Source organism: Pteropus alecto, unplaced genomic scaffold (assembly GCF_000325575.1).
Source record: "Pteropus alecto unplaced genomic scaffold, ASM32557v1 scaffold3, whole genome shotgun sequence".
Lineage (NCBI taxonomy): Eukaryota > Metazoa > Chordata > Mammalia > Chiroptera > Pteropodidae > Pteropus > Pteropus alecto.
In genome coordinates this window covers 2,944,962-2,971,764 of record NW_006442484.1, presented here as the reverse complement: position 1 = coordinate 2,971,764, position 26,803 = coordinate 2,944,962, and the positions used below count along the sequence as shown (strand labels likewise).

Here is a 26,803-nt window from a genome sequence, read left to right as displayed (position 1 = left end):
AAACTGTATATTCAAAACTAATTATTTAGTATCTACTAAATGGAGGTCTAGGCACTGAGAATATAAAAATAAATAACATTTGCATACCAGCTCTAAATATGCAACAGGTTATAACAAATGTAGATACTTAATACAGTGAAAATATGAACCAGGTAAAAATGGAGTCAAAAGAAAAGACATTAACTCAGCCCACATGAATCACGGAGGGCTTCACAGGGGAGACAGACCTGGTAAAAGAAAGAAAAAGGAAATGTCACCAGTAGCTTTGCTTGAGTAAGGCACCTCTGAAGTTGGAACCAGGTATAAGTAAGATATGGAAGGAAAATCCCTTCATGCTTCCTAATCTGTCTTAGCAGAATGAGCTCTGAGTTGTTTATAATTTCTTACTGTATGATTACTGACTTCATAGCTTTCTTAAAACTTTAATTGACCTTAAATTTTCTAATTTCTTATTAACTAATGCTACTCTCTTAGAAAGAAGAGATTTGAAATAATGTGGTTGATGTGTTAATTGTACATATTTTTTCTAGCATATGTAAAATAACAATACAAATTACAATTTTTTTAAGTTCATTTATATATCACATAAAAGCCTATCATATTTCATACACTGGGAACCCTTGAGTGCAAGCATATATTATTAGAAAGGACCCATGAAGGGAAATAAGATAACAAATAAGAAATATTTAAATAATAATAAATTATTTAATAAATAACACATAAGAATAATAACTAAGGAGTAGTAAATAATAAACTAAGGGAAATAAGGGACCCATGAAGGGAAGATACTTGGACATTGCCAATCTTGATATAATATTTTTGAAGATCTTACTCCACATCATTCAGTTTCCTGGGCAATTTCTTTCTTTCTAGTAACAATTCAACATACGCTCTATTTGCTCTATTTCCTTCAGTGCCTCTGGAACACATGTCATGCTAAACAGCTGCTCTTAAACTTTTCAATTAGTTGCTAAAGATCTTTTAGACTCTTGCCCCTCCCTTGCAGAAGCCCCTTGAGTAAAAGTCTGAAGAGAAATCCATGACACAGTGTGAGTTGTAGGCTTGTTCATTATGAAAGCCTGATGCCAGATGGTTTTCTGGATAAACGCACAACTGAAACATGCTTTTACTGATGGATTGAAGTCCGTAATGGTCTTCTATAAATTGAAGCAAGGCAAGAAAGCCTAATACAGGCAGTGTGCCAAGGCCAGGGAATGCCATGCTACATCACCATTAGTCACTTACTTTTAATCTTTATAAAACTTGCTCTCTATTATAATGACCTTTCACTTTTAGGATGAAAGAAAAGTTCACATTTTATCATTTGATGACCAAGTTTCATCATATCTTTCTACAGTAGAGCTTTCCTGACAACTCCCCATCCTTCAGGCCTCTTATCTCATTGACTAGCTTTGATCAGAAAAGCAAAACTGTCTCAAGAATGCTGCTCTTATCAGTGGGGAAACGAGAAAGAGGCAAGCAGGAACAATTATTACCTTTTCTCTTCCATCAACACAGGTGCCATTGCTACTATTAGATTTTCATTTAAAGCGCAGGAAGAAAAAAATTGGAACAAGAATAGACATGGAAATAGCTAGTGCTTAAAAAATGCAGCCATAGAGAGTGCTTTCCATGCACTATTAATGTTAATGTGGTAAAATTGCTCCATCCTTTTAATTAGACTCATAAATTTTAACCTTTAGGTAAACTGTGTGTTCAAGCATGATGGAGATGAGAAATGAAATTACTGTTGCCCTGAGGCAGGAGAGAACACATCCTCTAAAGACCCAGGGGCACTGATGAATAACTGGAGGAGGCGTCATACTTATCTTGACCGAAATAACACCATAGAGCAGGTGTGATGGAACACACAAACACACTGCTGCTCGGTGACAAAGTTACCCTCATATTTAAACTGTGAAATACATGAAATCACAGAGTCACTTGAGATCTGAGTTCCCATATCATGAACATAGATTTTATGGCACCCAGAACACAGTTGTGAGGGTTAAAGACTCCTCTAAGACAGTACAGAGGCTGCATCCTTCAGTCCTTCATTTAACAAGGAAGCAGCATTGCTTTTTTTTAGTGTGAATCAATCAGCACTATAATGTTCTTAGCAGACCCTATAGAGACGCATTCAAATTGCCTGCAGTGTGAACTGCCTCAGGCCATCTTTTCTTCTAGTTCTCTACATTCATTTATTGGTTAATCTTCTCTAGCTGCCAGAATGTTTAAAGCTCTTCATACTATCAAAGGATTTCTACCAATCTCTAACTTCCCAATCATATTTAATAACTGTCCAGTCATTTTAACAGTTCCCACATCTTTTTTAGACAGCACTTCTAGCTGCCATAAACCGTGTATTTTAATATCCAGAGTAATAATCTCTATTTAGTTCTTTGTTGTAGTTCATGCAATATTATTACCTGAAGACTTTTGAAAGTCTTAAAGGATCAAAACGACTCCCCCATACATAAAATATGGAGCAGCAGAAGTTGTCACTGTGGGAAAGTAACCCAAGCTACTGGAGTGCACTCAGTGCAAGATGGCACTGTGGAGTGCTCATCGCCTTGGGGCGCTGCAGTGTGATGCATCGGCCCTTCTTGGCCAAGAGTGTCCGGCACCATCTGCTTTGCCAGCTCTCCAGTTTCCAGACTGAGTAGACCAGTGTTCAGAGCATGAGAAAAAATATGTCAGCCACTCACCATGTTGTTCTGCTTTATACACATACACAAATACACACATATGGACAATATTTAAGAGGTCATAGATTTATAAAGCAGTATGAAATAGTGTTGATTTGAATCAAAATGTATATCGTTTTTTAGCTACACACCACCATACGCATATAGAGACAGTTGGTTTGAATAAAAAAAATATAGTTTTATTTTTAGCTACACACAAACATATGTATATAGAGACAGTTTTATCCACATGTATGTTAGGACTTTGTGACGAATTATCAAATTAATTTTGAAAATTTGTTTTATTTTTCAAGAAAAATTAATAAAATAATCCTTTCCAAATATTACCTCTTCAATTTCTGTTAGCATGAACTAACACCGAAACTGCAATATTAACTAAATAGTAAAGTTAATTTTAATATTAATCAAATATTGATTTTAGCAAAAACAAAATTCAAGCTGTATGTATTCATGCTTACATGAGGATCTATAAATAGGCTTATAGATTTCAAAATAGCTTGTAGTATTTTAGATGTCTGGTATATATGTACATACATTTGGTGTGACCCACATTTAAAAAAAGTGATACACCATATAGTAGATAAGAAGGAAAAATGCCATATTGCAACCGTGTCCTTTTTATTCAAATTTTTATTTGGGTATGATTTGTTGTTGTTGTTGTTTTCCTATCCTCTCCCCACTGTGTGACGAGCATTGGGACTATGCACTAATTATTTGTTTCTTCACCTTCCAGGCATATAGTAGGAAAATACTTCTTGTGTTTGTACATATTCGAAGAGAAGTAGAATATGTCACAATAAATATGCCAACTGGAATAAGGATTATTTTGAGCTGAAGGCAATTGAGAAAAAGCAAAGACAAGGAAAGCTCCTTGCTTTCCCTCCTTTTAATAAAAGCAAGACACACATTATTAAAGGTGTCCCTCCTCTTCTCTCTATCACAAGGATAAAAGCTAATCACCTAGAGACAACTTTAGAACCTATCTAGCCTGGAGATGGCACCAGAGGAATCTATATAGCTACTTTATTAACTAGCTTCTACCTCCACATTTGGAAGCTTAAAACTACTTTTCTTTGTCCTATCATTTCTCCCCAAATGTGTTGCTGTTTGTAAAAGATGATATATAACCTAGAGTTCTAAGCCACCTACTTGAATTAATTTTTCCCTGGGAATCTCCAATGTATATACTTCATATATACATGAAGTATATATGCTAATAAACTTCTGTTCATTTTTCTCTTGTTAAACAGTCTTTTATTCCAGGGGTCTCAGCCAAGAACTAAGAAATTTGGAGGAAAAAATTATTTTTTCTCACCTATATATTTCATTCGGGGCCATGAATTGTAAGCAGAAGTGACATGCATCAGGTTGGAGGCACTCCAGAACCCCTTTCCTCTCCCAAGGTGACACTGGAGAGAGGAGGTACTTCATCACTCTGGGTCCTGGAAGGAGTATATGGAGAGCAGAACACCTAGCCAACCTATTATGAATATCTAGCCTACCTGAAAAATAAAACTTTGTTGTTTTAAGTCTTTATGATGTTCTGGTTTTATTATTGCCATTATAGCATATTCTATGATATCTGACACAGGAATGCTAATTATTATTTTTCAAATTGTTTTATTGACCATACTCTCACATGAATTTTATATACAAGAAAAAAATTTTGAAGACCTCCTTTGTACCAGGTGCCAAGAAAGTCTCAAAGTTTTCACAATGAATAAGACTCACTAGCTATTCCCGAAGAATTCAGAGTTAGAAAAGGAATTTTAATTTCAATTTTACCACTGAGAAAATGTATGTCCTCTGTGCCTTCTAGCTGCCAACAAATTATCATCCCAGGGCTCCCGTTGCCACTGTATTCTTATCTCATTTTCTGATGCTCATTGCAGGATGGCACTGTTTGGAATAGCTGTGTTCATTGTAATGGACTCTTGTTTTTTAACATCAAAAGTTGAGGCCCTTAAGAAGATAACACAGGGTAATTTGTCTAAAACCAAGTCTCCATGTTAAGAATCTGTTCTAATTCACTCAAGATACAAAATGAGACAAAACACAGAATCATAATTTAGAGTTAAATCACTTTCCTTCCTTCCTTCCTTCCTATTTCCTTCCTTCCTTCCTTCCTTCCTTCCTTCCTTCCTTCCTTCCTTCCTTCCTTCCTTCCTATTTCCTTCCTTCCATCCTTCTTGTCTCTCTTTTAATCCTTTCAAGATGATTTCAGAAATAATTTCAGTATCCTGATATCTTATCCTTTCCAAACTCAATCAAAACATTCTGCTGAATATATAAATGAATTGTTAGTGTCAGCAACTTTATTTCTAATTTTCTCCTTATCTAACTACTTTTCCCTGTGGGGAAGTATTCCCAGAAAGAATTAGTTTTATATTCTTGGAAGTATCTTATGAAATGATTAGTCAGATTTTGGAGTGACTTTTGACTGTATCTATATAATACTGGTTTACTAGGTAAAATATAGTCTTGGTTTGATTCAGTCTGAGGGAATGTTGTATACCTGGAATCTGGGTTGCTGATGATAAAGCAAACTTAAGCAAATATTGTTTTTTCTTCTCCATAAAACAATTTAATTGTAGCAGATTTTACGAGATTTATATGTATTTCTACCAATGTGGTTAGAATCCCATGGTTCTTATTGTACTTAACCTCTTTCAACATCAGTTTGTTTCATCAGTACTAACCTATACCTCATGAGATTGTAAGGATTAAATGAGGTGGTTTTACAATTAATCTGTACTAGGAACTGAAAAAACTTATTAAAACTCTGACACATTGCAAGTATTAGATTGAAAGACTAGGCTTAATGTTAATGTCTTTCCTTTTCCTTTTTTCTCTACTTTAAATGCCTTCTAGATAGATATCTGAAAAGGCATACATATATATATGCATACATATACACATATATATTCTGTATATATATATATATATAAAAATATAATTTATTCTGTCAGATATGTATTTATTATGTCAGATATGTATAAGTAAGGTTTGTTATACATATGTATATACATATGACATGTAACCAGCTATATGTGTCATATATATGCTCCTTTCAGTGAACACATCTCTCCTCATTTGGCAGAACCATCACACAGAACAAAGTATCTAAACCCAGGATCTTGATCCTGCTTTTCCTTCATCCTCCTGATATCTGCCTCCTGTGACTCAGATCATTTTTATAAGACCTAGGGTAACTTACTTTACCTCTAGGTTTCATTTCTTCATTCATGTAACTAGAGCATCTTATTCAGTAACATCTTATTCAGTGATTGATGGAAGAAGATAAAATTGTGTGTATGATATGTTTCATTTTATGTTTATAATGTAGCTATTAGAATATTTAAAATTACCCATGTGGATTGCATTATATTTCCACTGGACAATATTGTTTTAGAGTCTACTTTGCTCATCAAAACCAATCACATTTTTTATTTTCCTTTCTATTTCTATGACCTCACACTTCTTACCTCTTTCATTGACCACTGAGATAGATACCTAAATAATCTCCTTGTCTGTAGTCTCTACCTGACCCAATCATTTTTCTTTACAATCACATGGTTAACCTTCTTATTATATCACTCTCCAGATCAAGCAGTCTTCCTTCATTCAGTGAAAGTAGATGGGTCAATCTACAGAAGCATGCTTCAAAGCATTTGAATCATAGAATGCCCTCCTTTCTTCCTTTCTTTCCATCTTCTCTTCCTCCTCGTCTCAAAGAAGCAGCAACAACCTAAACTGTTTAGTTCCTAAATGAAATTTCTCCTCCATTCCCTGAGGATGAATTATACCATCCTTCCTCTATGCCTTTTCTCATCACAATGAATCCTGTCCATCTATGTCTTAAAAAAAGTAATGTGTTTTCATAGAAGAGCTCTTTGATTTATCTAAGTAAATTTTCCTTTCCAGAGTATTTTACACCTCTCTGGCGTATAAATAGTGTCTCTAATTCTGCCAACTAGGACATAGGCCCCTTAAATAGTGGTAGCCACTATGGCCAGCACCATTTCCATATGTAATGTAATCCCTGAAAAAGCCTGAAAGTTTTGTTAAAATTTTGCAGATGAGAAAACATGACTCAGAGACTCAAGTTATATGACCTAACAATGGCTACTCAACAAATAAGAGGCAGAGCAGGGAGATTCAATTATTTTCTTGCCTCAGAGAAACTAAAATGTTTCTATTTTGTCATACTGAGATAATGGTTAACAATCTCTACAACACCTAGCATGCTACTTAGTATTTCTCATTAGAACACACACACACACACACACACACACACACACACACACACACAGAGAGAGAGAGAGAGAGAGAGAGAGAGAGAGAGAGAGAGAGAGAAGTACAGATAAATAAAAATGTCATAATTCACTTACTCCTGCCTCTTAGAAAAAGTGAGAGGAAAGTGAAAAATTATGTTTACAAGGCATCTCTGTAATTTCAAAAGAACTTTAGTAAATTGAGAAGGTAAATTGTAAAGAGTGAAAAGTTTCCACACACATTTCTCCTTTCAGTGATGTGGATATGATTAATGTTATTTTTGGCATACTCAGAGATGGGAAAACTGAGGGTATGAGATGTTGAGCACCTTATCTAAGGTCACATGGCTGGTATGTAGTAGACCATGTGCTTGAACCAAGGCAAATGATATCACACCCTGAGCTCTTTGCTGGCATCAGTTGCCTTCCCTTTGGCCTGGTTATAGTGATGACTCAGCTGGAAGAAATTCAGCATCAGCCCTGACTTCTGATAACAAGCTTTAAGGTGCTATTATATCACAAAATCTCTGTAGACTGATGGGCCTCATCTGTGCAATTGGTATAACTGTATTTCCATATCTGCTTCCTAACCCACCAAATGTGTTTATAAAGTAAATACTGTAATAGAAGCATAATATTCTAGTGTAAGAAATTGTTATTCTTACGATTCTTGGCTTGTTATGACCTTGGGAAAGTTTCATACCTTTTCTGTGCAATCGGTATTATCTATTACATTATTCTTCAGATCGAGCAGTCTTCTTCATTCAGTGAAAGTATATTCTGAGAAGATCAAGTGCATGAAAGTGTTAAAAAATATCACCTACTATATAAATAAATTATCATATTTTATGGCCTTAAGAGTGCCAAAGAAATTTTCAACAACTCCTCGATTTTTTCTCCTGCATCAAGAAAGGAGTAAATGGTGACATGTATTTACTCACTTTGTGTTAGTTATCATAGAGTTATGAAGCATCGGGGAAAAGAGTATACTTGGGGAACATCAACTACAACTCACAAGATTAAAGATGAAAAACGAGAGCCCCACAAAATGTAAATAACTTGTACAAGATCACAGAGCATCAATGGTGGAAGATCCAGAAATGGGATGGCAGCTTCCACTTCCCAGTACAGCTTTTCTCACTCTGTGAAGCTGCTTTCTTCTTTCAAGAGTCTCTGCAGCAGGTTTAGCCCAATGCACTTGTTTTATCATGGGTCTTCTGACATATGAATATGAGGGATACTTACTAATTGAGGAAGAATCTTCTATTTGTTCAAAAACTAACTAAATGTTTGCTAGGTGTCAGGTACTATTCTAGGCATTCTGGGGATAAAGTGGTGAATAAGACAAAGTTTCCTCTTTCATGAAGCTCTTATTCTATTGACAGAGGTAGACAGCAAATAAACAAATAAGTGGAAATAAAATATCAAGTAGTAATAACCTCTGAAGAACATCAAAGTGGAATGAAGTAACAAAGAGTGATGTAGTGGATGCTTTAGTTGTACCTAAAATTAAATTTGAAAGCTAAGTATGGAAAGAAGAATAAAGTTTCTGAGTAGAGAGAACAGCTATTGCATCAGTACTGAGAGGTGGGGGAGTAAGCTTGGCAAGGAACAGAATAAGGGGAAATAGGGCTAAGTTTAGCAGGCAGGTGGGAAAACAGGAGCTGGAGAGCCGGCAGAGCTCTGTGGGCCACAGGAAGGAGTCTAGGTTCTATTTTAAGGACAATGTGAAAGGTTTGTAGCCAGGTTATAGAATCTCGTTTTAGAAAGATCATCATTTTGGCTGTCCTGTGAGATATAAACTATATGGAGGTAAGGTGAGAATGGAATAGGAGAGGAAGCATGATCTGATGTACTTGTCCAGTCTGGAGATGATGGAGCTTGAATTTAGGTAGTAGCAGTGGAATTGGAGAGAAGAGGCTGGAGTCAAAGTCAGCTGTAACCAATATGTTAGGGTACTGAATGGGGAACTGAGATGGTGAGGAGGGAGTGTCCTAGGTTTTGGCATCAAGAAACTAAATAGATGATGGTATCACTTATTGCAATAAGATAGATGAGTGGATTGGAGGTGGGGAGGGGACATGGATGTAACACTTCCAACAGCACTTATTAGGTAGGTAAATACTGTATTTACAAATACGTGAACTGCAATTTAGAAAGTAAGTATGTCTACAGGCCAGGAAGAGGCAAATCCCATAACTGAGCTCTTTTGCCAGACATATCATGGATTCTGAGACCATATCCTGGTAGCTAGAGGAGCTCATATTCCCCCTTGTTCTTTGGACAATGTGATAAAATATTGGCTGAAATAACTGCTATATCTTGAATGTCTACTATATGCAAAACACAGCAACTATCTCATTAAATTTTACAGATAAAGAAACCGAGGTTCAGAAGGCCCATGTATCTTGTTCAGAATTTCACAACTAAAAAATAGAAAAAGTAAAATTTAAGACGTTTTATGATTCGAAAATTCATGCTATTTCATATTGCTGCCAGTGCACTAAAATTTAAGATTAGAAAATAGGATTCTTCTTCCCATAAACATATTTGAGACCAAGTGAATATGGTCTTTCATAAAGTTGTGAGGAAAAAAATACACACACACACACATACACACACACACACACGTATAGAATCTAAATGTTGATTCTTAGGCAATTCACATTGATTATTTAAGTAACTAAGGGTCTGAACGGCAACTCATTTGCAGCCAGGTACATATCATGTTACAAATTTTGTGGAACACTTTTTATTTTCCTCATATACAAACCCATATCTCCATCTTCATTAAGGTGTGCATCTTCTTTATAAAATCCTCCACCTCTAATTTTGACTTTACATTCCAGTGACATGCCCAGTGTGAGCTATTGGGCCATTAGAAAAGGTGATTTACATGCACTGACTTGATTCATGTAATGGTTTCTTCATATATTTTAAGACTTTTGGTAAACTCTTATAAATATATTTTAACCTTATTAAGATGACAAAAGTCCCTGAGAGGAAAAAATGGAGAGTCAGACACATGAATTAGATCTGACTAATTAATGGCTGGTAGGTCGTCAGAATGAAAGAGGCTTCATGAGTTGGAGAGACCTGGGTTTGACCCCTGACACCACCCTGCATTGCTGTATTTCCTTAGGCTAGTTGACTATTCATGCAGAATTCTTAAGAAGATAAGGTAGTTTTTAAACGTGTCTGTACATTCACCTCATTAAAAGATGGAATCAGGTTTCCCTCCCTTTGAATGTGGGCCACCCTGAGGGACTGTCTTCTAATGACTGGAATGCAGCAGAAGTAATACTCTATGACTTCTAATACTAGGTAATAAAATACAATATAGCTTCTATCTGACTCTATCCCTCTCTTGGGACATTTTTCCCTGAAACTCAGTTATAGTTATGAGAAGGTCAAGCAGCTACATAAAAAGACTACATGTTCAACAGAGTCCTAGCTACATGCCAAAATAAGGACCCCAGCCCACAGCCAGCACCAACTAAAGCGAGTGAGACGTCAGATGGCCTAGCCCCAGTCCAGCCTAGGTGATGTGGAGCTGAGCAAAGTACACAAGTCCTGCTGGATCCTGCTCAAGTTGCAGATTTGTGTGCTTCTGTTTTAAACTGCTAAGTTTTATGGCAGTTTGTTACATAGCAGTTGATTACCAACACACAAGATGAACCTTTTCTTTGGATACCTGAATCCTCCTTTTATTACTTTCTTTCTCTCTGTGAAACTCCTTCTGGGTGTTAATTTGGAATGCAGATGGTGGTTAAAGCCAAAAAAGATATTTATTTGAAGCTGATTTCTAGCCCTTAGTAGCTATAAGAACTCAGGTCAAACATTTACTTTCTTAGAACTTCCCTGTCTATCAATAAAATGGGGATGATAATGCATAAAACTTCATAAGACAATAAGGTTAAATAAAGTAATGTTTGAAATGCCTGGCAGAGAGAAGGACCTCAATAGTTGAGAGCCAATATTATTAGCAGCAGTGGTAATATAAGAAAAGTATGCATTAAAAGAACCATGCATTTCTTTATTGAGTCCATGTACACAAAGTAGAAATGCCCTTTTATTAAAGATATTTCAAATATTTCCCTGGTATTTTGCTTTCCCGATGTCATGCATAGTTTTGTGTTTTTGATTCTACTGCTTCTATGACCAAAAAAAAAAAAAAAATCGTTTTCAGTAGTATGGTGACAACCTAGTATACTGAAAGGACCATGAACTTTGGGATCTATTCTACTCATATATTTTGTGTGTGTATGTGTGTATTTGAAAGGATAGAAAAATGGAATTTAGAAAGGAAGAAAGGAGGGAGGAGAGGAAGGAGGGAGGGAGAAAGGGAAGGAAAGAGGGAAGGAAGAGGGAAGGGGGACAGGAAGGAGGGAGAGATAAAATATAGATATTTGAGAGGGGTATGCTATAGGGAACAAGGCTTCCAACTCTCTGATTGAGATCTCTAAGATCTGTGGGTATGGGAGGGGTACATCAGCAGTCGTAATATGGTGGAGAAGTCATCAAATTGATCTCAACTCAGTTCTTTTGGGGCAGCAAGTATGAAAGTAGTGCCATGAATCAGAGGCAATTCAAGGTGGGCTCTAAGTCTTTTGCTGACAGTGCTAAGCTGGACTGTGGGGATCAGAGCTGTGTAAGACATGGTTTTACTCTCAGAGAGCTCTTAGCCATTTTCTAATTCGTCTGGCATAGGGAATAACTTAAAATGTCTATGTGCTTAGTAAATTATGAGTACTTGGTATAGCCTGTAAATAAAAAGACATTAGCCTCTGGATTTAACATAGGAAGATAAAAGGTAATCCCTTACTTAAATGTTCCAGTGATTTCCCTAAACACTTACAATAAAATTCTTAGTCTTCCGCTTTGTATGATCTTGTCTCTGGACTCACCCAACTTAATTTTCCTTTTACCCTTGCTTGCTCTTCTCTCTCCATTAGCCACACTGACCTTGCTGTTGCTCAGCCTGGAATCCTCTGACCTAGATTTCACAAGCCCCAAACCTTCCCTTTACCGAGGACTTTGGTGGCAGCGGCATACCCGCTACCGGCCAAGGGAGCCTTCCCTACCATCCTATCAAAAATAGAACTCTCCACGATAGTCATTCTCAAGCTTTTTATTTTTCTTGAATTTTCCTCCTCACATTTTCCATGAACAGATTCTGTGTGTGCGTATGTGTGCATGTACATGTGTGTACATATGTGTGTTCGTGCTTGTGTGTGTGTGTGCGTGTGTGTGTGCATATATGTGTTTGCTTTGTTTCTGTCATCCCTACTATAATCTTGTGGGCAAGAATTCTGTATTTTTAGTGTTTCATTCCCCCTGGCCAGCAAAGTATATGGCATATAATGAATAATCAATAAACACTTATTGTGTGTAAAAAAAATGTAATCGTCTGTTAATTGATCTTGTTTACTGAAAATATTGTGGACAAAGAGTTTTAAGCCTAGTAATCCCCCAGATAACCCCTAAGTGTTATTTCTTTTTATTAGTAATTTGACTTTTCATGAGTTTTGTACATGTTAGAAGTTGAATATTCCAAATGGACATGAGTTAATACATGCAAGTATATTTATAGATCTATTAGAAATGTAGAGTATATGAGTATAAATACTAATACGTAATATATGTTATATAGCATATACTCTATAGCAGGTAATCCCAACCCCCAGGCCATGAACTGGTACCTGTCCGTGGCCTGTTAGGAACCGAGATGTAGAGCAAGAAGAAAGCAGCAGTGAGTGAGTGAAGCTTCATCTGTATTTGCAGCCAATTCCCAGCACTAGCATCATCACTTCATCTCCATGGCAGATCATCAGGCATTAGATTACCATAGGAGCATTGGTCCATGGTGCCAAAAATGTTGGGGACTACTGCTCTATAGTGTATAAGTGGTGTGTATATATGCTCATACATATTCTAGTATATATTTATAGAGAAAGAGTCTAAACTATATACCACATATTAATATATATAGCCAATTAATTATATGCTCACTAAACTATTATCGGTTAAGGGAAAAGAGGAAAATTGAGAATTTTAGAATACTTTAAAAGAAATGAGATTTTATTACTTTCAACATAACTGGGTAAAGCAATTGATTCCAGCAGTAACCACTCATGTGCCTGCATGAAGAAATGAATGGGAGTGACTTTAACCTGTTACTGATAGGAAAATGGGCTTCGAAGAGCACTGAATAATTAGTTCTACTGAGCAACTTAAACAATCCTCAAGTTAAACCTGTTGGAATGACTGATTTGCTTGGCAAATGTTGTCTGTTCAGAACAAAAGTAAAGTCCAGCTAGGCTCTCCATCAACTACTAGGTTTCAAAGTCAGAGAGTCTGAATGTTCAGCAGTTTCCTGTGTATCAGTACTGACTTCTTATCTCTGCCTTAGGGAGTTCACAGCTATATTGGAAAAGATGTTCCCAAGCAGACTTCCACTACGCAAGGTGGCGAGTGCAAAAAGATGCATACCCTTGATACCTACACTCAACAAGTAAATACTATGAAGGGATTCCAGGGGCTAGGGAGATATTGGAGAGAATTTGGAGTAGGCAGGACTTCAAATCCACTCCCAGCAGGGACTTGGGCTCGAGTCTTCCTCAGGCAATCAGCTTCCTATCCCCTTTCAATCTTGTCGTATTATAAAGCAAATTGGCCATGTTACTAAAGCATCTTCCAGACTGTGGCCACAATCTTTGTTCCTCTGTCTTCTATGTTAGTGTTTCCTGATTTGGGTTCTGTTTTATCTAATATGTTCATAACCTGTTACCTTCAGGAACTTTGCCTCAGGCAAAATTCCTATGGAAGTGCTAACAGTGAGGAAAGGCCTGGGCTCGAGGACAGCCCTTGTCCTTGAGGACAAGAGGTCACCTGCTCCCCTGATGACAGGGTGCCTCTAAGCACTGGGGGCTCAACATAGCTGTCATACAAGCTGCACTGAAGCACAAGGCCACAGACTTTGCATAAAACTCAGGATAGGAAGTAGCCAGCATAGTTAAGGACAACTACAAGATGCATAGGGGTAGCAAAAAACCTTTCCAAGGAACTCTGATGGCTTGGAATTCTGGCCCTTCTGAGAATTTCTAGTATGAAGTTTTAGTTAAAGAGATAGATGGAACATTCTATTGGCTGTCACTTAGCAGCAGGTCACAGGAAGACTATCAGAGGAAACTGTCAAAAAATGACAATGTCTTGTTTAAATCACTAACTGAATGAAAAAGATACAGTGGTGAACAAGGCCACACCTTTTCCTGCCTGTCTCCCATCTCCAAGTCCCTGTACTGCTACTGGAAAAATGGCACCAAAGCTGGAGCCAAGAACAGACAGAATGAACCTCAGGAGACAGTTATAGGAATCCACAGGGCCACCATGTGAAGGGGTGCGAGCCACGGCAGATGCTGCATCTAGGCAAAGGCACTGAAAATCCTTTGTAGCTGCCCAGGAATTTCATCAATTCAAACCACCCAGACAACCACATGACCTTAGCAGTGGTGGCTCTGGCTTCTCATCTCTCTCTTATCTACATATTCTTACAAAATAAGGAAAAATCATATAAACTCATATTTTCTCTAAGTCCATTTCCTTTCAACTTTTGACTCTAAGGTATATCAGAAACAGCATCTTTGCTTTGATTTCAGGTAAAGCTGGGTTTAAGAACCAAATCTGCCCCTCCCAAGTTGTGTCTTAATTAAGCATTTTACTCTCTTTGAGGTTCTGTTTCCCAAAATGCCAGATGGGGATAATAACCCTTACTCTGCAGAACTGTTGTTTGGATTAGAGGTAATGCTCACACAGAACCCCACACATATCCTAAAGCATAAGTAACAGTTATTTTTCTCTCATCCTGCCTTCTTTTATTTCTGCCCTTCATTATCTATTATGTATAATATGGAGGAACACCTATAAAAAGAAGGCATCTACTACATTCTCTTCTCATTGATTTTCGTCCACTACAGACACAATCTATAATATTTTATAGCTTCTACTAACCCTGGCTACCAGTAGTATCTCCCTCCAATAAGCTATAGGAATCAGCCTACACATTTTTTTAATTAACAAAAATATATATAATTGTCTTTGATCCTCCTCTGCATTTAATAGATTGCCAAAGTTGAAATAAAATGATAATACTTATCACTGGGAAATGGGCATGGAATCCCACGTTATCATTGGGAGTATAAATAGTAAAACCTTGATACATTGTACAAGTCAATTTTGCAAAAACTTAAAAAATATACATACTCTTTGCCCTGGCAATAGCACCCCAAAGGAATTTATCCTAAGAATATATGTTTTGTTTATAAAAACCTATAAACAAAAGTGTTCCTGTGGCATTTGTAATGATGAAAAAATGGGAATAATCAATTTTCCAAAACAGAATATTTATTAACTTTGCATATCCATTATGGTACATCCATAAAATGGATGTTAATGAACTGTTGTTAATGAACAGTTGGCATAAAGTCATATGTATTGATATGGAAAGATATTTGTACATTATGTGTGTGACAAATACAGGGAGTAAAACAGTATCACAAGGGGGCTCACTTCAGCAAATTAGGGAGACACTTACTTGGCTCTTCCAGACTGGCATTTAGGTAAGGGGAAGATGATCTCTACCCACCTCCACTTCTCTGCCTGGCCTTCCCTGTGGAGAAGTGGTTGCCTTAATAATTAGGGAGATTAGGAAAACACCCCTTCAGGTGTGTGCCTGTTATAAACTCAAAGTTTGTGTCCCTCCAAAATTTATTCACAGGGTTGAAATCCTAACCCTCAGTGTGATAGTATTAGGAGATAAGGTCTTTTGGAGGTGATTAGGTCATAAAGATAGAGCCCTCACGAATGGAATTAATGAATGTTCTCTTACTCTCTTCCGTCATGTGACGATGTGAGGAAAAGTGGCTGTGTGTAAGAAGAGGTGCTTGACCAGAACTCAGCCATGCTGGCACCCTGATAGTAGACTTCTGTAGAACTGTGAGAAATTGCAGTTTTTTATGACCAGACAGTCTCTGCCATTTTGTTATAGGAGCCACAACTAAGACAGTGCCCTGGGCCATGCCTGCTTCTGGGATTCATGTGACTGCTATGTTGCAGACTACTGTCTCCACCCATCTCCATGAAGTGAGCACAGCTGAATTGGGATTTAGGGACTCTGTTCTTGCACTGATGGGTATGAGGCTGGGGTCATGACTTTGTGCAGCTGTGTGTCTGCAGCTCCACCTCACCCACACAGTGCCACAACCACTGCAGGTAGAGGCTGAGGGTCAAGGACATGCCCTTGGCCTCTGGTCCACACTGTGTTTTCCAAGCCAGTTCGCCAGAATAAAACAGGCACAGTATGTACGTGCCCATTGTCCTCCTTCATTTAACTCATCTGATTAAGAACCATGGGGGAAACAAGGATGAATTGTCCTCGCAAACCTCAATATGCATATGGTATGTTCTCACGTGCTTTCGTGAATATACACATTAAAAAATGTCTGGAAAGGTACACACCTCAATGAACCATTCATCTTCTCTGAGTGGTAAGATTATCTGCATGCATGAGTTATTATTATAATTTTCTATTTACATTGTTAAAATAGAAATAATATGCTCCTTGAGTTTGTTTCCTGCTATAGTACAAGTTTTGGACTTTTCCTGCAGAGATGGAAGCTGTGATCAAGGAAAGAAATATGACACTAGTATTTGTTGGACATCTACTGTATACCAGGCATGATATAAGGAACACAGACTACATTAACTTTATTTGTTCAAGATTTTCATGAAAATTTTTCAGGTGGTAAAATTGTGGAAATTTAGCAACTTGTACAATGTCACATAACTAGTAAGAGGCAAAAAAGAGTCAAGACCTCACTTTCAATATGGCCTGCTCTCAAATCTATGCCCTTTCCATTCAAATATCTCTATGAAATTAAAGACAGTTATATTAGGAAAAAAAAAACCACACACATACAAAGGCAATGATGTAGTCAAATTAACATCACAGAATGCATAAACTAAAGGAAAGTTCATAGTCAGAATGAACATACTCTTATTTTTCCTAAAATCCCATCAAATCCAATCCTTAGAAAACTAAAACAACACAATGAAAAGAAGATAGTTTGGTTTTTTAGACACAGGCATTGTGCAAATAGTGCTGAAAGTGACATGTACAGGCTTGATAGCCAGGAGAGAAAAAAACACGAACAAATATAAATATAGCATCTCTTAAGGCAGCACCATTTGAAGACGCTGGGAAAAGAGACCCCAAACCAGTACCTCAGATTTAATCAGCCCTGCGAGCATGGCTGGATCCAGTAAGAGTACAATAATTGATTTTCACAATGATGATCCTGAGTCATCAAGGAAAGGTTACATTTTATGTTCAGAATTATCTGTTTAAAAAGGCAAGGAAGCATGTAATCCATTTGAGAAAGATTTTCATTTCAAATAGTTAAAAATTCTTTCAAAAGATTTTTTTGTGCTTAAAGGGGTAAGTGACAGTTATTTGGAAAATTTACTGACGTGGAACAATGTCTTCCCTAAAGATTCTAGATCAATGAGGCAGTATGTTATATTTAGTGAGGCTTCTATCCCTTCTTCTTTTTGACATTTCATTGTCTAGTTTTCTCAAGGCTTTCACAATTCCTAACCTCCAAGCACTGGATTTTGAGTTTCTTGAAACTAAAGATTCTGAGACATCCCATATTCTCGTGGTGTACAGCTTTCTTTTCTATCATGAAATAAATGACGAACTAATATTGTTATAACTAAAACAACCATTCACTTAAAAATAGCCTTAAGAAAAGAATAAAAAAAAATAGGATTAATCTAATTTTTTCTAAAAGGAAACTTTATTTAAAAGAATAAGTTTTTATTAATGCCTCTACTTTTCAGATTAATAAGTACTGCAAACACACAGAACTGTTCCTGCCTGCCCGGCTGGCCTCATTGCCTAATAATGCTTCCTATACCTTTTCCTCTGGATATAACTCATAGGTTATTGGCAAATGTGAAGAGGTCCTTGCTGCTTTCTCATATGCTATTCCTTCTGCCAGAAATGCCTGACCTCCACATTTTTTATGTCTATCTCAAATGTTCTCTTCAAGTGCCATTGCTCTCAAAGAACTTTCCATTCTTAAAACTGTTGCAGAATGAGTATTGTCATTACTCCCTTTTTGAAGATAAGGAGAAAGCCTTAGGAGGTATGGAACTTCCTCTGGGTCATACCTTGGGTGTCAGAGCTAGGACTAGTGCATCACCAGTCCTCCCTGGCAGTGTTTCTCTCCATCGTTCAGTGAACAACTGTAATGGCAGGCCCTTTGTTTGCACATATCCATCTCCTTGATATTCCGGGCTTGTAGGTCTATTTGTCATTCTGTGGTCACCGTGTGTGGCTCATGCAGAGAGGTAGAGGCAGGGGTGAGCCTTACCTGGTGTGTTGAGCAGGCGGGATCTCCTGCAGTGGTAGGCTACCTCCTGCTCACAGTGCTCTGAGTTGTCAATCACGGCCTCCAGCTGCTCCATGCTGCCCCCATAGTCCAAGGCCATGGAGTAGGGCTTCTCAGGGCTGGCACCTCGCACACGGGTCAGCTCTGTGTTGTTGTGCTGCACTGATGTCCAGATCTTGTCTTCTGCCCAGAAAACACAACCCAAGGAAAATGTTAGAAGGAAGGACAGAAAATAATCACACTTATAGACCTCCATGAAATTGAAGCAAACAAAAGTTTGTGAAAGCAGTGTGATGGGTGACTCAACACATAACTATTAATCATCACCTGAGTACTCTATTCATGTGAAGAGTTTGACTAGAGAATTTTTGTTTCTCATAGAGCTCTATCCAGAGTTAGCATGAAGGTTAATAATCTTAAGAGCTAAATGTGTAGAGCCCTTACTTGACAGGTTGTATTTAATGTCCATTAAATACAATGTCTCATTAAAATCAATATTACCTAAATCGAAAGGGAGTTAATACTGTGATGTCAGAAACAAGGGAAATGTAAGTGAGGAGAATTAGGCAGCTTATCCAGGATTCTACAGTAGCAAGTGACTAAGCAAGAATCGGAACCCAGGATGGCTATTCTCCAAAGCTTCTGGCTACTGACACACCCTCCTTCACAAGAGAAACACTAGTATTGATTCTCTCAGAGAATCTTGACTTCCATGTGAAAAATAAGACCCACACACAGAAAGTATGTGTAAAATACACACCATTAACACGAATGGGCTTGTGCGATCCATACTGTACTGTAAGGCACTTAATTGCACTTCTTTATTATTTATTCTCCATGTTACCTCTATTTGCCAAATATATTTGTGGAGGCTTGCAATAGAACATTTAGAGATGAAGACCTTAAGTCAAGGAGAGAGAACATGTTTCGCCTACTACAGGTAAGAATGGAAAGCAAGGCGAGAGAATACAAATGTTAGTCTTAGAGATTGAGAGAGCTATACATAAAACGTATTTCTGCCAACAACAAGCTTGGACAAGTCATTTCACTTTTCTGGGGCTCGATTTTATCATCAGTAAGAAAATAAATAAATAAATAAAATAAAAGTACAGCAAAACCACCGATACTGTAGTAGGGCTGTTAATGTGAAATAGCAATCAAAAATATGAAGTTGCAAGGCACTTTCTGGGATGCACTAGAGATTTTGTAATAATAACCTAGGCTAAAACATTTACTGCAATTGGACAGAAAATTTAATTCTGAACATGCTCACAAATAAAGCAAAAGAGGAAACAGGAAGTCTTGAAAAGCTTTTGCCAATTGAGAATCTTTACCACATATTAACATTATTACTCTTCCTCGATTCTCAAGGCTGAAAAAGAACTCAATATAGACATCATGTGGTTTCCTTCCTCCCTCATCTCCTCCATCTTGTAAATGAGAAAACCAACATCTAGGAAATAAAGAAATGGTGCAAGGCATATCTAATAGACAAAAATGATGAGCACATACGCACGCTGGAAGAAATCACTTATTAATTAGCACTACTAAGAAATAGGATCATGGGTGTTGTCATGAGTTAGCTGAAAAAGAAAAGCACTGGCAACCATATGATGTGGGGTAGGTAACTTCACTGCTTTACACTTCAGTGTCAATATATTAGAAGGAGAAAAACCAAAAAAAGAGAGTTTAGTTATAATTATCTCTAAAGTATGTGCCAACTCTAAAAAAAAAAAAAAACAAAAAAACAAAAAGACACATTTCTTGTAGTGTAAAATTAACCTGTACTCAAACATCCTGATTCATCTTAAGACTGTTTCTTAGAGCCTTCCCATTAATTCCCCATATCTCCAGTGTTTAATTGAGGCAAAATCACATTTTCTATAAAGTCTAAAAAAATCTGAATGAAGGTTATTTATTGGATTTTGACTTTGAAAGCAAAAATAGGACATAATTCATTTTGGTAAAAATAATAATATTACACAAATAATTAACCCCCCAAACTCCAAAAATATTGATGCCATTATAGACAAATTCTGACAAAATAACCAAAAAAAGGCAATTGCTCAAGAATGTAATGTTGTAGAGGGAGAAATAAGGACTGACAGTTTCAAAATGCCTATGGTACTTAGAAGCAGAAAAGGAAAATCCAGTCTAACAATAGATGCTATGTTACTTCCTAATGCTAGAACATTTTGCATACTTTATCTCCAGTACTAATAACAATCCAACACAGTAGATATCTATATGTGTATATCTTTATATTTAGATCTATACAGGTACAAAGACATAAATATATAGATATATGAAAGCTCAAGGAGAGAAAGTAAACGTCTTCAGTCCAACTGTATCTAATCTGTCTACTTTCAAAAGTGTCCACAAAATTCCATTAAATCATATGAATTTTAATCCCCTCTAAATGTACAGTTTCATATTTGTAGATCCATTCATCTAATTTTTCATACATTCATGAGTTGATTTGCTTATTTATTTACTCTGACTCATTTTACCAAAATTATATTTTATCTTTGGCAAGATGGAAAAGAAATCTGTGTCAGAGAGACAATCTTTCATCATAAAACCGATAATATTGCCAGCCCTGCCTCTGGACCCTGAGGGTAAATTGATGTTTCAGTAATTCAACTATTGGCACTTTTTGATATATGCAATATACAGAACATACAAAGGAACAATTAAGAGCTCCGAAGTGCTCCCCACAATTCACTTAGACGTCACAGGCCGTCACTGCAAGCAACAGTAGGAGAGACAATCACTTGAAACCTAGAGTTCCTTTGTTGGCTTTCCTTTACAGGATGCCCTTTGTCCTCTAAATACTTTCTCTCCTGGAAAATGACAGAATAAAGACTGAAAGTGAAGGAGTAAATGAATGTTATTTTTTCTCACTTACTATGTTTTCTCCTCAGTTTCATTGGCAGCAGTGCAGATTAAGCCTGAACCCTGATAAAATATTAAAGACCAGGAGTCAGTGGCACTCAGGAAAGCCGGCTATGGTGGCTGATGCTCTGATGCCTGGGCTAGGATAGAGATGGGTAGTTATAGCCAAGAAAGGTCTATGTGGTTAGTTCTGAAAGATTTTCAAACAAGTAAAATTCATTGTGAACATTCTTTTAGGTAGATGTAAGGGATTCATTCATGAACCCATAAATGCTTCTACTAAAATTGAACCCATGAAACGTAATGTTCAAGATGGTCAATTTAGTCGACAGGCAGATAGGGATTAGTGGACACAGCCTGGGCCCTGGAGCAGGCGATCTGGACTCGTGTGCCAGCTTGCCACTTCCTGCCTAAGCCACCTAGGTCAAATTATTACTTCTCTGAAGTTCAGTTTCCTTATCAGTAATATTTGAAAAGCAGCAATGGTGCTAACTATACAAGATAGTTCCAAAGATTAAGTGAAAGGATTTGTGTGAAGAGATCCATTATTAACTAAATCACTAACGGAAATCTGTGTCACCTGTTATATAACGGACTATATCCTCTCTGTCTCAAGGATCTCTCAGATAGCAGATGCTGCTATTATTAAAAACACCATCAAGGAGAAGGAGAAGCTGTGAAAAGCCTCTAGTAGTTCTCACAACAGTTTATACTAAAAAGCTTTTTTTTTTTCCCCTCCCAGATCATGAAGTAAGACCCATGAGACAGCTAAAGGAGAGATAAACTGAACTTGGCCTTTCCTCCAAAGATCCATAAGGAAAACAAACCCATTTTAAAGACCCAGAACAAGAATTGCTTTCTTTTGGAAGTTTGATGAACTTGAACTCCCACACAAGAAAATCTACAGAGGTGTCCCTATAACTAAAAAAGGTCCAGTTTCAGGCAGAGAACGAGGGAAGTCATCCAAATTCTATGATTAGAAAAGCACCTTAAAGTCATCCAGGATTCAAATATGATCCTCCAGACTTCAAACACCATCCTCAGCACCATACTTTCTATGACAGGACATACATTCTCATCTCTAGAGATGCAACTAGGGCTTCAAGGTGTCATGAGACAACCTGGGTTTAGAAACAAGCCTTGTAATTAGAACCTATGTTCTGCTACATGTCAGTAATGAGACTTTGATAAAGTTATATAACATCTCTGAAGTTTCATAACTGGAAAATTGGGATTTTAATATTAAATTTTTCATCCATGATAATATTATAATGATTCAATATCACCTTTTACATGGACACATAATGGGTTGTCTGACATGCAAAAGAGTAAAGAATTTATACATTAGAACTGTTTTTATAACATTAGAATGAGGACCTCAACTTCATTCCTTAGAGAGTTGGGGTGGGGAGCTCATCCGGCGAATTAGGTTAACAGGCAGGATGGAGTGTAGTTCCTTGTACTATAGCTGCTGCTGTATATAATAAATTATTACCATCTTGTTCAATTATCTTTTCGCTCTGGAATAGCTTCATGTCTCTCTATATTTATTTGTGTCCCTTCCATTTCCTGAAATTTCGTCAGCAGAATTCATTATTTAATTCTTATGGACCCAGAAACCTGAAAAAAAAAATGATACTGTCCTTTTGCTATCCAGTTCATCCTCTATTGTTTCTTCTACTGTACACTACCACTCAATATCATGATGAGAAACAGTACTCCAGATCTCTAACTTGCTCAAAAGAATACAGGTATTGAGTTATCCAAGAAAATTTTTCTGCTTAAGAGAAAAATGCATTTTGAAAATTCTGAACTGGTGAAATCTATTTAATTCACTAAGATTCTCAGTCCAAAGTAAGTTATTATATATTTAAAATATTTGCTTTTTTCTTCAATATACGGTTTGCAATTTTCTCCCATTTCATAGGCTTTCTTCTTGTTTTGTTGATTGTTTCTTTTGCCATGCAGAAACTTTTTAGTTTGATATAGTCCTGCTTGTAGATTTTTGCTTTTGTTCCCTGTATTTTTGGTGTCATATCCAAAAAATAATCACCAAGACTGATGTCAAGGAGATTTTTCCCAATGTTTTCTTCTAAGTGTCTTATGGTACCTGGTCTTATGTTTAAGGCTTTCATTCATTTTGAGTTATTTTTTGTGAGTGGTATAAGATACGGGTCTAATTTCATTTTTCTGCATGTGATTATCAGTTTTCCCAACACCATTTATTGAAGAAACTATCTTTTCTCCAGCCAGTGTTCTTAACCTCCTAGACAAATAGGAGTTAAATGTAATGCAAGAGTTTATTTCTGGGCGTTCTATTCTATTCCATTGGTCGATGTGTCTATTTTATACTAGTTCTATACTGTTTTAATTATTATAGCTTTGGAGAAATGGAAAGATGTTGTTTAAGGTGACAAATTTACAAGTAGTAGATAAATACATTCTGGATACTTAATGTACAGCTTAGTGTTTATAGTCAACAATCCCTTATTATAAACTTCAATGTTGCTAAGACACTGGATCTTACGTGTTCACATCACACATACACAAAATGATCATTATGTTAGCTAACACTACTGTAATAATCATGATAATATATGAAGTATCAAATCAACATATTGTATAACTTAAACATATACAATGTTATATGTTAATTATATTTTAATTAACTTTTTGAAATAAAAATAAAATATCTGTTTTTTAAAAGCAACATTTAGCCCAATGCGCTGGCAGGAGTGTGAATGATTTCATGACCATGAGCTACACCAGCTATCATGCAACCTTTACACATAAAGGAGTTACAAGCCATAGGCTATCATATAGCATGAGTAATTAAGTTCCGAAGCATCATTTTGAAGACATAGGAATACATCATTATGTCTATTAGTAAAGCATATTCCAAATTGCACTGTGAATTTAGCTTTCAAGTCTCTCCCCATAAAGCTATTAGCTCTCCCATAATGTGAAATGTATCATTCATTGTTGTGTTCAAATATGTGTCCTATTAGTGCTGTGTTAGCCACTAGAGTGCATGCACAGGACAATAATGCACTGCCCAACTTCTCTAGAAGCTTACTATCATTTTTGGAAAAAAGTTGTGCGCAGAAGAATGACAAGTAGCTCATACTGTTATAAGTAGTCTTGAGATTACAAATAAGTAGACCTGCTCAGAGATCTGTTAGGGGCAGCACTAGGGTGGGGGTAGGATGTTATAAAAGCTTGTCCAGTGGATAATGTGTACTGTTTTCCTTGAGATTGGGCAGGTAACACAGAAGTCTTCATCCTCAGACCAACAGAGCCTGGGTAAGCATTGAGCAGCTTCTAGGACTTCAGGAAATCTCTGTAAAATGACGAGATTAGTTAGTGACCATCATTTGTATTCTGCCAGGTTTATTGTTCCGGCATTTCCAAAGCAGCTCTTCTATGCATGTGGTATATAATGGTCTAAATTTAAAAGAAGCTTCGAGTTATAAAACCAAAATCCTCATACATTCAACAACATCAACAAAAATTGAAAAAGAAAAAGAAAAAAGATGTGCATAATTTCTACAGAGCGGTCATGGTAGAATATTCTGGAACATTCTGTTACCATGCCTGTTTTGAAATTTTTCAAAGTTGTCACCCAGAAAGCCCCTATGATCCCTCGTCCTGGGTTTCTAGGTGATCTGCCTGATTCCTCTTGCTCTCATTTCAGAAGCTATAAACTGTTTACATACAGAGCCACAATTAATTTTTTTATATTTTTCTTTCATTCTGACTGCTGTTATTATTGTGATAATTATTATTAATAATATAATTACAGATGCTGCAAGCTGTTCCATCTGTTACCATGGAGATCACTATTCAGAAAAAGAGAACAAAGGAAAGAAAAGTGAAAAAGGAGAGACAAGAAATAACTCTGATTAATAGGACCTCATTCTACACACATATTTGTCTCTTTGCAGAGCCAGAAAAAAAAAAACTGCAATTTTTCTATCACAATGCTTAGAAGGAAGTCTACAGATTGTCAATACCCAGCTTAATTGAACTTAAATCACTGTGGGAAGCCGCTTACAGTCCTTTGAAAAATGTGCCAATTCACTTATACTCCTACTGTAATAAAGCAAGTCTATATTAAGTTCCCTGGGGTCATTTCTGGTACAGTTATCTATGTTGACAAAGTGAATTTCTATGCCAAGGGTAAAGACAGCTTAAATAATCCTCAAAGCACTGCCTCTACCACTCATTTACCATTTACACATGTACAGCCTAGTGACATCTCTTGTCTTTTTGCATTGATAGTTATTTAATTTTTCATCTGTTTCTACCTTATCTCCCCATTTAAATCACAAGCAATGACTACTGAGTAAATGTCAGTTTGGAAAGGGCTTCTGTGAGTAATGGCAGGTGCTATGGAGGAAAACAAGGGCTTAGGGGTCCTGGGGCCTGGCTCTCAATGCCAGATCTTTATTGACTAGATTCCTGAACATAGCAGAGACACACAACCTCGCCAAGTCTCAGTCTCCTCATATGTAAACTGTATATAATGCACGTTTAATAATGTTGTGAGAGATTAATAAATTGCACAGGGTTGAGTTGAGCATAGCGTCTAACTCAGAGTACTGAGTCCAAATCAAAGTTGAACTGCTACCAGCCGTTCTAATGAAGTGATTCAGGGAGCATCAGAAGGGATTATCTCATTGTGAGAAACAGTTATGGGAACCTGTGCTGAAATGTCCATGCCACCTTCTTCTCATCTTTTACAAGGAAGGGAGGCAATTGGTATAGCATGATTTTCGGCTTCTTTAAAAGATGTCAGAATTCCCTCCAAAGATGCGTTTCCTCTCGCGTAGATCAGCCCAGCTGCCTCAGAAAGAAGCCATCCATGCCTTACTAAAAATAAAAGTACTGCGGACTGCGCTGCTTTTAGTATCTGCACTTCCGCTGTTTGGGGCAGCGCACATTTCCAGTTTAGACTCCAGGTGTGGCTACCTGCACTGTGCGTTAGCGGGAGCACAGACATTGCAGCGCCGGGGCTGGAGGCCAGCTTCAGCCATGATTGCTCTTCCACCGGCCTGCACAGGACACACTTTACAACCTCCAAAACACGTACTTGATTGATTTATCCACTACTTTACTGGAGCCTTTACTTTTTATGTACCTTTTGTGGGGGTAGGGGGTAGTTATTTTTCTCTTCCCTTGCTTTAAAATAGGTACCATGATCAAAAAGGCCTGGGAAATCTGTTTTATGGCCTTGGAGGGGTGTGATCTTAAATGGACTCCATGTATCATACTTGTTTGTTGCCAGCTGGATTATTCAAGGAAATTTTATTAAATGCCAAGTGTATGCAGAGTATTGTTAGGGACTGAGAAGGTGGAAAGACGAGGAGTTCAAGGCTAAATGACACCCAAACTCAAAGTATTGCAGCTGGTTCTGGGAAAGAAGTTTCTATGGCAGCTGAGAGCCTGACAACAGCTGAGGCAGGAGGGGAGT

General features: G+C 37.1%; 1 protein-coding gene across 1 annotated transcript in view; it reads right to left on the bottom strand.

The window, feature by feature from the left end:
* CNTNAP5 (contactin associated protein like 5) overlaps positions 1-26,803 on the bottom strand; it is a 716,034-nt gene that overhangs the window by 194,150 nt on the left and 495,081 nt on the right. The window contains exon 13 of the mRNA XM_006920991.1: positions 18,418-18,618. Within this exon, the coding sequence (XP_006921053.1) occupies positions 18,418-18,618 (201 nt within the window). The remainder of the gene's footprint in view (positions 1-18,417; positions 18,619-26,803) is intronic.